The 13,190-nt window shown below is 41.0% G+C and overlaps 1 protein-coding gene across 1 annotated transcript in view; it reads left to right on the forward strand.

Annotated features, from left to right (window-relative positions):
* Positions 1-13,190, forward strand: part of Cfap43 (cilia and flagella associated protein 43) — a 71,111-nt gene that overhangs the window by 51,679 nt on the left and 6,242 nt on the right. The window contains exons 24-33 of the mRNA XM_048336347.1: positions 613-819; positions 2,231-2,320; positions 2,527-2,607; positions 2,849-2,974; positions 3,562-3,681; positions 4,607-4,714; positions 6,824-6,910; positions 8,113-8,201; positions 10,413-10,626; positions 11,638-11,750. Of these exons, the coding sequence (XP_048192304.1) occupies positions 613-819; positions 2,231-2,320; positions 2,527-2,607; positions 2,849-2,974; positions 3,562-3,681; positions 4,607-4,714; positions 6,824-6,910; positions 8,113-8,201; positions 10,413-10,626; positions 11,638-11,750 (1,235 nt within the window). The remainder of the gene's footprint in view (positions 1-612; positions 820-2,230; positions 2,321-2,526; positions 2,608-2,848; positions 2,975-3,561; positions 3,682-4,606; positions 4,715-6,823; positions 6,911-8,112; positions 8,202-10,412; positions 10,627-11,637; positions 11,751-13,190) is intronic.

Consider the following 13,190-nt stretch of genomic DNA (forward strand, 5'->3'; position numbering starts at 1 on the left):
CATGGGACTTGAGGACTGAATTATAACTCAAATTTAAGGAGTTAATAATAACTCACATTTAAGGAGTTAATAATAACTATACTGTTGACTTCATCCTATCTTCACCCTAGTGAATGCTACTGTAGATTACTAAACCTATAAATGACTCAATATAAACATTATCCCAGGAAGATAATTCTGAAAGTGTCTGGCCAGTTACCTCACAGCTGTAATCATAGCTACTCAAAAAGCAGATATGGGAACAATCTTGGTTACAAAGCCACCCCAGGCAAAAAGTTAATGAGACCACATCTCAGTAGAAATAAGAGCTGAGTATGGAAGTCCACACCTGCTATTTCAACTATGACAGGAAGAATAAATAGGAAGACCACAATCCAGACCAGTCTAAAGGGGAAAAGCAAGACTATCTCAAAAATAGCCAGAACAAAAAGGGTTGGCGGTGTGGCTCAAGCAGTAGAGCATCTGCCTAGAAAACTCAAAGCCCTGAGTTCAAACCACAGTATAAAAACAGCTAATTTATAGAATGATCTTGGGGGAAAGCATAACTTTTTGATCATATTCCAGTAAAGATATAAGACATGGTATGTTTTAATTAATCTATTTGTATTTCAGGATGTTATTTACAAAGTAAAAACTGCTTTCAATAATGAATTCAATGCTGCATATAAACAAAAAGAGTTTGAAATTGCACGTGTGAAAGAAAGAAATGTTAGAATCAAAGAAATTATTTTGGATCTGGAGTTGGAAGAAATAGTTTGGCAACCAGAATTTGAAGACTGTGAGAAGCCAGAAAGAGCCCTTGTTGTGGAAGATCATGAGGTACTGGCCAGCCATGTGTTCTTCCCTCTCTCAGAGCAGTTCCCAGATCCTGTCCACTCATCTTTTCGTTTCCACTTTTTCCACTACCAGAAGTGACTGTACTGGATAACACTGAGCTTCAGGTCAGGAACCTAGTTGGCATAGCCTCAGAAAAGTGAGGGCTTCTTTTCTGAATCCTCCATAGTCCAGGGAGCCCAAGATGAACTGGGAACCAAAGACTGGAACCTTTGGGGCAGTTGCTCCTCCTCCTCCTCCTCCTCCTCCTCCTCCTCCTCCTCCTCCTCCTCCTCCTCCTCCTCCTCCTCCTCCCTCCTCCTCCTCCTCCTCCTCTCCTCCTCCTCCTCCTCCTCCTCCTCCTCCTCCCTCCCCTTCCCCCTCCTCCTCCCCCTCCCCCTCCCCTCCTCCCCCCTCCTCCCCCTCCCCCTCCTCCTCCTCCCCCCTCCTCCCCCTCCCCCTCCTCCTCCTCCTCCTCCCCCCCTCCTCCTCCTCCCCCTCCCCCTCCCCCTCCTCCCCCCTCCTCCCCCTCCCCCTTCTTCCTCTTCCTCCTTTTCTTCCTCTTCCTCCTTTTTCTCTTCTTCCTCCTCTTCTTCTTTTTTTTTTTTTGCTAGTCCTGGAGCTTGAACTCAGGGCCTGAGCACTGTCCCTGGCTTCTTTTTGCTCAAGGCTAGCACTCTATGTCTTGAGCCACAGCGCCACTTCTGGCTTTTTCTGTTTATGTGGTGCTGAAGAATGCCAGGCAAGCGCGCACTCTACCACTAGGCCACTAGGCCACATTCCCAGGCCCTTCTTTTTTTGGTGCTGATTTTGAGGCTTGTTATAACTCAGGGTCTTTGTGCATTACCTTAGCCTTTTCACTCAAGGCTGACGTGCTGCCCCTTGAGCCACAGCTCCACATCTAGCCTTTTAGTGGTTAATTGAAGATAAGAGTCTCGTGGACTTTCTTGCTAGGGATGACTTTGTGAACAGTGAACCTCAGATATCAGACTCCTGAGTAGCTAGGATTATAAGCATGAGCCACCATCACCTGGGCTCAGGACTCCTTGTCCAGCTGCTCTCTCTGTTTTGGCCAAACTTTTCTCCGCAAAGTGCCTTGAAAGCCTCAAGATTTTGATCTTGCAAGACCACCATTCTTCTCAATTTGACTCAATTTGGTATTTTTGTAAGCCCCTTAATCAAACCCTCTGTTAAAAAAATTTTAGAGATGGCGATATGATTTGAGAGTCAATAGAAGGAATGAGGATCTCTTTTTCCAATCCTCTTATTTTAGAATTCATTCTAGAATAGGAAATCAGATGTGAATTTTGATTGTCCTTCTAATTTCCTGAATACAACTTAATCACCCAGGATGAGAAGGAAAGTTTGTCTTAAATTTAATAAGAAAAATAATCAGAAACTGTACTTTCTCTTTCAGGTTGAAGTCCAAAAATATATTAAGCCCTGGAAAAAAGCCAAACTGGAAGCGGTCCTGCCCCATGAAATAAATCAATGGGTTCATGCACAGGTATGTGATTTTATTCAAACAATATTGAAGACATCCTCGTATAAGACTAAGACTCTCGATCTTAGCATCTAAGACCTAGTTCTTTCTTCCAAGCCACTGCCACCTACCTGCCCCTAAATGCAGACGTTCTAACACCAAGCTGGAGGTTGTCCGTGCTGTTAGGTCACTGTTTCATCTGCCCTCTCTGATCCTGACTCTTTTCCCAGGGCTCCAATGACAGACACAGAGGCCTGATGGACATGATGGGAGGTGTTCTCGAAGTCAAGAAGGAAGACATTTTGCGAATGGTGAGGTTTCTGACCACCCTTATGGAAGGTGCCAGAAAGAACTACTTAAAGTTGATCCCCATTTGTCCTCCATGAACTTCAATTTTAGAAATTCCACAGCAACACATGTATAGATAATCTCCCCGTTCCTTATGAACGTGAGTCCCACATGCAGATGTTTCCAATGAGGCCCAGTGTGAGCTTTCCCTCTACTGTTCCATCTATGAGCAGGCCCCAGCACATGGCTTCTTTATGTTTCCAGGTGATCCCAGAGCCTCCTTTCATGTTAAAACCTGATGCCTTGTGGACCGAAGACGAAAAGAAACAATTCAAAGAGTATGAGAAAAAAGTCAAGGAGTTAAATGAAGAAAGAGATAAGTACAGAAAGGTTGGAAAGCAAAAACGTAATATAACCATCCTACAGCATCGAGCATTTTAATCAGTATTTTTATTTTCTTGTTTTAATAGCTCAAAGATAGTGTGTTAGCTGAAATCCGCAAGAGAATTTGGAGATGTAGGGAGAGAGAAATGTAAAGGGTTGGAATAATTTAAAACAAAACTAGATATATATATATATAGTTATATATATATGATGCATATTCAAAGTCCTTAGTGGTTTCAGTCCTTCCCATATTATCATCGGTCACTGTCCTCCGTTCATTCTCATTGTTGAATGAGCGCAGAGCAGATCACATGAGGTTGCTATAAGGGATTGCTCTGTCTCTTGCTTCTGGTTTCATCCTTAGACATGATCAATGACTTTTTAACCTTTTTAGTTTCTTCCGATGTGTAAAGCCAAAGACCCAGATACACAGTGTCTTAAACAGATGGGGGGGGGGGGCACGGAATCTCTTGTTAAAGGGGCCCAGAAGAACTTCCCTGTGTCTTCCTCCTTCTCCTCCCCCTCCTCCCATGTGGTAAAATGCAAATGCACCACTTCCTACCAGCATTGAATTTTCTGTGCCTTCTATTCAGTCCTTAGAAGCAGAACTGAAGAAATTGCAAAGCTCTATTCAAGAAAGCACGCAGAGCTTTGATGACCATTTGAAAAGACTCTTTGAACGAAGGATAAAAGCAGAGATGGTTGTCAACCAGGTAAATTAGAGTTTCGCTTTGGTGGCTTGTTCTTTTAAAGATCCTCCAGGGATCTTCCATTGTGGTTAGAGAATGGACTTATACCCTTACCTGGTGCAAGGGTCCTGCAGGTGTGTCTCAAGTCCCACTCCAACCTCATGAGCCCCTCCCCTTCTTTTACCACATTTCCCATCACTGAGTCTAGATAAGGAGAGAGAGACAGAGCAGGGGGATTCTGGGAAAAGCAGTGAAAATGATGAGTGACTGTTAAAGGATTTCTTTTCAAAATAATTAAATATTCTCAGATTGATTATGATGATGGTTACACAACTGTGCATATATTAAAAATAGCAACGTATACTTTGTAATTGGTGTAGTATGTGAAATATACCTTGATTAAGCTATTATTTTCTAATGAAAATGTACTTAGAACATCTTGTACAAGATAATGAGGAACTTTCAGACAACAAAGTAATACGTAAATGACTCAGGAGCCAACAGCATGGGTCTACTCTAAATGAGACCACTTAAGATAGAGGGACAATATTAACCAGAATTACTTAGAACTTACAAGTTTTATTAAAATTCATGGACTTGTACTTTTTAAAGGAAATCACTAGTCTTCAAAAGAGGTCAACCAACTCATCTAAAAATTGATTAGAGAGCCACGTGCTAGTGGCTCATTCCTGTAATGCTCAGGAGGCTGAAATCTGAGGATCATGGTTCCAAGCTAGCCTCGACAAGAAAGTCCATAAGATTCTTATCTACAATTAAGTAAACACCAAAAAGGTGATATAACCAAATAATTATTGCAATAGTCGATTCACCTTTTCTTTGAAACATTTGTCTTACTTGTATGTCATAAACTTGACTAAATCTACTTCTATGACCAATGATAGAATTCCTTTCTCATATATAATCATTGACACAAAAAATATTTCCACAGGAGGAATTGAAAATAAATAACTTGGTGTTTTCTTTACTATTGGATGAAGAATTAAGCTTCAGAGAAAAATTCTTGAATAACTACCGTGCTAAGAAGCAGGAAGAGAAAGTAAGTATAATGCCTGATAGCTGATTCCAGAGGTTTGGGACAAGAGCTGTTTAGCAAGAGCTCCTACCTAGACCACCTTCCTTCCTTCCCTTCCTTCCTTCCTTCCTTCCTTCCTTCCTTCCTTCCTTCCTTCCTTCCTTCCTTCCTTCCTTCCTTCCCTCCCTCCCTCCCTCCCTCCCTCCCTCCCTCCCTCCCTCCTTCCTTCCTTCCTTCTACCATTCCTCTCAGCCACACATGTCTCTTGGGACTTTCTGCAGGGGTCAGGTGAAAACACCCGTTCTAATCTGTTAATGGAGTTATATGGATCTGCTTATGCAGTTATGTAGTCAAAAGAACTGTGTAGCTTTGGTATGAACATGGCTTATAAATGAGACCACATCAGCTTTATGCTTAAAAGCACCAGATTCAACTACATAACAGTGAACACCTGAACAACATCACCTTAAGCAGCTTGCAAACTGTTCTTTAGAGAATATTGTTCCTTTTGGACCATTTGGCGTTATTTAAGTTTTGCTAAACATGGAAGCAACAGGTTAGCTTATAGCAAGATAAAACATAGCCAGATGCTGATGGCTCACGCTTGTAGTCCTAGCTGCTCTGGAGGCTGAGATCTGAGGATCACAATTCAAAGCCAGCCCAGGCAGGAAAGTCCAAGTCTGTAAGACTCTTATCTCCAATTAACCACCAGAAAACTGGAAGTGGTACTGTGTCTCAAGTGATAGAGTGCTAGCTAGCCTTGAGCTGAAGAGCTCAGGGACAGTGCCTAGGCCCAGATTTCAAGCCCCACAATGGGCAAAAAAAAGAAAGAAAGAAAACATCATGTTTCAACACCATGAAAATATAAGTATAGATACGTATGGCTCACTAAAGAGACAGTGAATTCCAAATGCTCATTACACAATAAGTTTCAACAGATTCAACTTTTATTAATAGAATTAGTAAAGGACATTGATTAATGCATACTTAACATGCCATGAGACATATGTACGTTAAGAGTCTACAAACTGCATGTGCAAAGAACTTTCCAAGTCTATCCTCATCACAACCCTGCAGGATTAGATTTTTTTCACAGACAAGGAAGCCATCTCAAGAGGGCTGGATGACACACCCACTGGAATAGAACAGAGTAGGAACTAGAACGGAGGAAGCAGGTGAAGACCACCCAGAAGAGAAAAAGCAGACACCATCGCTTACATTTGGCCAGCAGAGTCTTTAAGACATGGCAGCAGGAGTGGAAAAGGTCTACAGAGGAAAAAAAAGATTGAGCTGGGCTCTGTTGACTTATACCTGTAATCCTTAACTACTCAGGTTACTGATCTGAGGATCACAGTTTAAAGCCAGCTAGGGTAGGGCCATGAGAGTCTTATCTCCAATTAAACACCAGAATACCAGAAGTACAGCTGTGGCTTATAGGGTAGAGCACTGGTCTTGAGCAAAAGAGCTCAGGGACAGTGCCCAGGCACTGAGTTCAAGCCTCACAATCAACACACACACACACACACACACACACACACACACACCACACACACACGAATGAATGAATGGAGAAAAGAAAGTTGAGTTCATGCACAGACTGATTAGAATTTGTTGGCCTGGGCAAACCAATTAGAAGAGGGACAATTTACTGGTTTCAAGGACATATTTTTCTTCCTTGGATGATTCCAGGTTAGAAATCGTGCCAGAGTACTAGCAATTGCTGACCAAGTCCTGACAGTTTAGGGACAGTTTAGGTTGTGGTTTAACTTCCCAGCAGGGCACTGAAAGGGTATGGAACAAAGTTCTACTTTTATATATGGCCTGGCCACTGTCCATGTTTACAGTTAGTCTCTCAGTTTCTCACAGCTCTCAAGCCTATACACTCTCCTCACCCATCCTGCTCTGACAAGAACTCAGTTTGCCTAGTAGACTCTGACACTCTCACATTTAGAGTCAGCTCTCCTGAGAAACAGATGACTGGATGTTTGTTCTTTCCAAGTCTCCAGTTGGTTTTTGTTCCATGAATGTTTTATGTAATGAACACTTTACAAAACACATTTATCTTGTACTCAGAAATCCCTGTGTTTATCCCAAAGTCCCCAGTCAAATGAACCATTCCTTCTGTTATTATAGTGCCAGACGACAGATGCCATCCGGAAAGCTAGAGAGGACCTGGATATGTACAAGGAGAACTATGACAATCTAGTGGCAGAAGACAAGGTGAGAGCCATCCTTGCACCAGTTTGACAAGCTAGTAGAGTTGTTGGGAGAAGGGCAAATAGGTTAGATTAATCTCCTCATAAATCTTTTTCCTCTACCATAATTCTAAGTTATGAATGAACTTCATCCTATGTCATACATTTCTGCAACTCTGTGTAAAAGGAATTTTTGTGGGGCTGGGAATGTGGCTTAGCAGTACAGTGCTTGCCTAGAATGGATGAAGCCCTGGGTTTGGTTCCTCAGCACCACATATACAGAAAAAGCCAGAAGTGGTTCAAGTGGTAGAGTGCTAGCCTTGAGCAAAAAGAAGCTAGGGACAGCGCTCAGGCCCTAAGTCCCAAGCCCCAAAACTGGCCAAAAAAAAAAAAAAAGGAATTTTTGTGAATTTCTCTGGTTTAAACTTCCTCTTGTGCTTAAGCTTTTCAAATTTCAAATTGTAGATCCCATAAGTTGGACATGAATCAATTTAGTAGACATGACTAGTAATTCTATCATTTAAAAAAGAGTAGGATAGACTTAACATAAAGAAGACAGAATGGAGGGAATGGAAAATAATAGCATTAACTTGCATGTTTCATAAGTAAATATTATTTGAGGAAACTTCTGTATGATTTTTAAGGTATCTCATAAAATAGCATGCTTAATATACTGCAGTGTTGCCTATTCAGAAAATCTGTTTGAAAATCTTTGCACAGTAAATGATATCCTCTAACAAACCAGGTCATGGTGAGTTTTCTTTTTTATTAACATACATCAGTTGCACAAGGAAATGTTCATTGTGACATACAATGCATCCCAATCAACCTCACTCTATCAGTCTCCTCTTCATAGATATTTTTATAAAAGTCAAAACAATGCTACTTATATCATTGAAGAACATTATCAACAACTAAAAGCCATCTGAAAGTCAGCCACTGGTGGCTCACACTATAATCCTAACTACTCAGAAGGCTTAGATCTGAGGACCGTGGTTCAAAGCCAGCCCAGGCAGGAACATCTTCGAGACTCTTATTTCAATAAACTACTCAGAAAAAGCTGGAAGAGTGCTGTGGCTCAAGTGGTAGAGCACTAACCTTGAGCCAGAGAAGCTCAGGGATAGCACCCAGACCCTGTGTTCAAGCCCCAGGACCAGAACAACGACAACGGCAAAAAAAGCCATCTGAAGACAAGTGCAATCCTGGCAATGATGTGTTTATCCTTAGGTCCTGGATCGCAGCTTTAAGAAAGAATTCTCCGAAATTCCCAGTAGTCAAGTGGAAATACTCTACAAACTTTTTAAACGCCGGCCAAGGTTTGTTTTCTCCTTTGCTATTATGTTTCTGGAGTAAAATAAGTATCTGAAGAAGAGAATTACAAGATTTCCTTTATAAGATTTTCCCTTGTCTTCTCCTTCCACTTGGCTAGAAACAACTTTTATTGTTTCTACTTGACACATGAAAGTACTTTCTCTGAAATCCTAGTGACATACAGATTTACAAACAGTTTTCCCAACGTATACTCTAACATATATAAGTCTTAGCTATGAATAGATTTGTATCAAGTAGGCTTATAGGACCAAATATATTTGAGGAAATACTGTGTAAAACAAGATGTAGACCTTCTTAGAACAGAATCTTTAAGTATTAAAAAAATAAAGCAAGCAGTGTTTTCCAAACTCATTTGACCGCAAGTTGCTTCTGAGTATTGCATGTGATTAAACTCAAGACTTGGTTTCAACAATGTCCCCATATAAATGCCTAGAAATAATGGTTATCAAAAGAGTTCTAAAATATATTTTGTTTTTACCAAGAGTAGCATTAGGATATTTTGCTGATTTCTAACACCCTTAATTTAGATTTTTTTTTTTTGCCAGTTCTGGGGCTTGAACTCAGGGCCTGAGCACTGTCCTGGCTTCTTTTTGCTCAAGGCTAGCACTCTGCCACTTGAGCCACAGTGCCACTTCTGGCTTTTTCTATATATGTGGTGCTGAGGAATGGAACCCAGGGCTTCATGTATAGGAGACGAGTACTTTTGCCACTAGGCCATAGTCCCAGCCCCCTTAATTTAGATTTTTATCTTAATGGAACCTAGAAATTATGCAAGTTTATCACAAAGGCACAGGCTAATTTGTGTCTACGATACAAAAGCATTCACTTTGACAAGTTGTATGCAGTCCAAGAAAGTGAACCTAGAATATGCCTCATGTCTTGGTTTCTGTATTTTTTGTCAGTCTTGAGACTTGAACTCAGGACCTGAATGCTGTCCCTGAGCTTTTGTGCTCAAGGCTAGCATTGTACCTCTTTGAGCCACAGTGCCATTTCTGGATTTTTGGTACTTAATTGGAGATAAGAGTCTCACAGACTTTCCTCTGCAGGCTGGCTTTGAACCATAATCCTCAGATCTCATCCTCCTGAGTAGCTAGGATTATGAGTGTGAGACCGATGCCCAGCTGGGTTCTGTATTTTTAAAGTAGAATATTATAAGCCCATATACATACTTTCTTTTCTGAATAACAAAGTGAGACCTTCCAAGCTTTGTTGTCAAGTAGAACTATCTTTAAATCCTGACTCTACCAACTGTCAGCCCTGATTTGAGGCCATTCCTGTCTACAAACAGGGATAGCAACATTACTTTTAATTGTGTTTTGTAAAGCATCTCTACAGTGAGGGTTTGCCATACCCTTGGAACCCTTCTTCCCTTTCTAACTACAACCCAAGGAAACAAATTAATATGTTCATGTAGATAAAAGAGCACTTCCCCAGTTTCAGATTCATCTTAGAATATCCTGTTGCAAAACCTACCAGTAAATGCTGCTATGTGACCCATACCTGTAATCCTAGTTACTTGGGAGGCTGAGATAGAGAGGATCGTGGTTCAAGGCCAGTTGAGAGAGAAAGAGAGACCTCTTCCTTGATCAATAGCTCGATACTTGTCATCATAGCATTGAGAGAATTGTAAATAGGCAGATTGTGGTCCAGGTGCATGCCCAGGCCAAAGGAGCAAGACCCTTTCTCAAAAATAACCAAAGCAAAAAAGGACTAGATGTGTAGTTTGGTGGTAGAGCACTTGCTTAGCATGTGTAAGGTCCTGAGTTAAAATCTTTAGAACTGGAGAAATAGTGAGACAGAGAGCTAAAGAGGCAGACAGACACAGAGAGAATGTTTTAGACAGTCGAGCACCCACACTCCCCCTCTCTGGGCGTTTATTTGCCTGCTCACAATATGCAGAAGTATGATGTTTCCTAGACTAGGTAAAACTTCCGCTGCTAACCTATCCAGAGTCAGGGATTTCTAATCCAACCAAGAATCGTGTCTGTGGAGCTAGAGAGCATGTAAGGAAAAAAGAAAGACAGACAGAGTGGGTGCTCCTCTCTGCTTGGAATAATCCACCACCAACACTCAGGTGCCAAGGGAGATTGCTATATAATGTACCATGCCCATGTGAAGGGTATTGTTGTTTAACACTGGATTTTCTGTGTGTGTGAGACCGTAAAAGGTTGATGGCCCTTTCTCGATTAAACCAGGGTTCACAAACATAAAATGCATCCAGATTCGGCCAATGTTACCCCTTTTGGAGAGAGACCAGAATCTGGCAAGTTGAATAAGGATGCCTTTGCCCAGCTAATGAAAGGCATGGATGACTTGGACAACATTGCTAATATGCCGGAAGGCTTGGACCCCTCCACCTGGGAACATTTCTGTGCAACCAGAAGAATAAAAGTCGAAAATGAGTTCAAAGTACATAATATCATTTTAATCTTATTTTTAATGTACTACTGTATTAATGTCAAATATATAGTTATATTCATCAGTGCATACCAAAAAGCCAGTTATTTAGATAACCAATTATTTGGTCAGTTATTTAGAGATGCACTTGGTAATGTTAATAATAAAATAGCAAAATAAAATATTAAATTTAATGCTACTGAGGGTCAAGTACAGCCTATGCTTGTAGATCTGCACTGCCTAAAATGGTCTCCAGGGACACGGCTATTGTGCACTTGATGTAAACATGGCCAGTCCTAACTGAGATATGCTATAAGTTGAAAATACATGTAGACTTAGAAGACTTAGTATGTATTGCTTATAATTTGAGTGACAATATTTTTGATATATTATCATCTGTAACATATATTGGTAGAATTAAGCCTCTGCTTCATTTCACTTTTTAGTGTAAAATTTAAAATTATGTGAGGTGGGTGTGGTGGCACAGACAAAAACTGTATAACTATGTCATGGTGAAACCCACTACTTCGTACAATTTTAAAGCTAAAAAAATGAAATGATCAACATGGCCTATATTATGATGATTTTTATCATGCACAGATTAGAATTGCAGTTAGTCTACCATAGCCACCTATATACTTTTGCTAAAATAGAGGGGGGGGAAGCATGGAAAAAGGTAAAAAGTGAGGATGTGTGTGTGTAGTTAAGAGAATTCTCCCTCTGGCCTCTTCTTGATCCTCCCAAAACTCCTTATGCACAGGCTGGCATGCTTCTGTTCAAGTATCTCCGATTCTATAATCTCACCTAAGGTAATGGCAACAAATTTTAAGGTATAATGAAAGATTCTTAGTTGCCACGTGTAAGTTGAACATAGCTCACAGTGCCTATGGGAAGGGATTTAAATTTTCCTTAATCTCTTAGGAAAGTAGGCTTGTAAAGGTTGTATAAAGAAAGCTACAGACACATTTTCTCTACACAAAGGCTTCTATGTGTTCTGAGATATCTGCCATTTGGTTTCTTCAGGTGAAGCAGAAGGCAATTGGTTTAACAGAAATGGGAACTTTCCTCCGGAAGAGAATCGAGGATGATGAAAATGTGCAACATGAGATTGAGAGAGTATTACACGAGCTCATTCTGTAATGTCAACCTCTGGGGTTCACTCATTCCCAGCCTGAGCTGGGCTCCACTAGGTCCTGGGGTCATAGAGGGAGAATGCCTATTGGCTTACAGTGTCAGAGCTGGCAAACGTCTCTGTCTCAATCCCAGTGTTGGACTGAAGTTTCCTACTTTAAAAAATGCACTCTGCCCAGGCACCCGTGGCTCATGCCTGTAACCCTAGTTATTCAGGAGGCTGAGATCTGAGGATCGTAGTTTGATGCCATGTAGGAAGGTCCATAAGACTCTGATCTTCAATTAACCACCAAAAAAAGCCCGAAGTGGAGCTGTAACTCAAGTGCTAGAGTGCTAGCCTTGAGAAAAAAGCTCAGAGACTGCCCAATCCCTGAGTTCAAGCCCCAGGACACACACACACACACACACACACACACACACACACACACAGAGCACTGTTTCAGACTTGTTTTGCAATGGAATCTGTCATGGATTCTATTGCTCTGAATACAAAGAAGCAAGTTTTAGAAAAAAAATGATCACATTTGTTAAGTCTGCCTCTTCCACATAAAAAAAAATACAAACTGGCCTCTGCCAGTAATGACTTTGCGGTCAAACCCTGTTTATTGGTGTATGGGAAACAGAAGATGGCTACAATGTCCAGGTAGACATTTACCAGCTACTGGCTTTTCTTCAGGGATTGTGCTCTTTTTTTTTTTTTTTTTTTTTTTTTTTACGGAGTGACCTGCATATTCTTGTCAAATCCTGGCTTCAATGAGGCCATTTTGTTTGTGTGTCGCAATCCTGGGGCTTGAACTCATGGCCTGGGCTTTTGTGTTCAAGGCTAGCACTTGAGTCCCAGCCCCACTTCCGGCTTTTTGGTGATTAATTAGAAATAAGTGTCTTATGGACTATTCTACCTAGGCTGGCTTTGAACGACAATCCTCAGATCTCAGCCTCCCAAGTAGCTAGGATTATAGACTTAAGCCACCAGCACCTAGCAATAAGGCTGTTTTTAAGCCATGTGGATACCTTTTGATGTTCCAAAATTTATCTACCTAAGTGATTTTCAGATGTAGGCTATAGAGAGGAATGTGAATTATGCAGATATAGATTTGGTAATTACCATATAGATTTGCTTGTTGTATAACTACGGAATCAGAGCTTTATACTTACCAGGCAGGTGTTCTACCACTAGAGCTACATTTTTAGTCCTTTTTGCTCAGCTGTCTTGCTGTTTACTCCAGGTTGGCCTGGATTTTGATCCTCCTGTTTATGCTTCCTGCTGCTTGGATGACAGGCATATCCCACCACTTCCAGTGTTTTAGGTTGAGATGGGGGCCTTGCAAAATTTTATACTCTAGTTTGGAACTGAGATCATTCTGACCTCAGCCTTCCAAGTAACTAGAATTACAGGCATGAGCCACCAGCCACCACCAATTATTTTTTAATATAGTGTGAGAAAT

The sequence above is a fragment of the Perognathus longimembris genome, chromosome 2, assembly GCF_023159225.1.
Source record: "Perognathus longimembris pacificus isolate PPM17 chromosome 2, ASM2315922v1, whole genome shotgun sequence".
NCBI classification, from domain to species: Eukaryota; Metazoa; Chordata; class Mammalia; order Rodentia; family Heteromyidae; genus Perognathus; species Perognathus longimembris.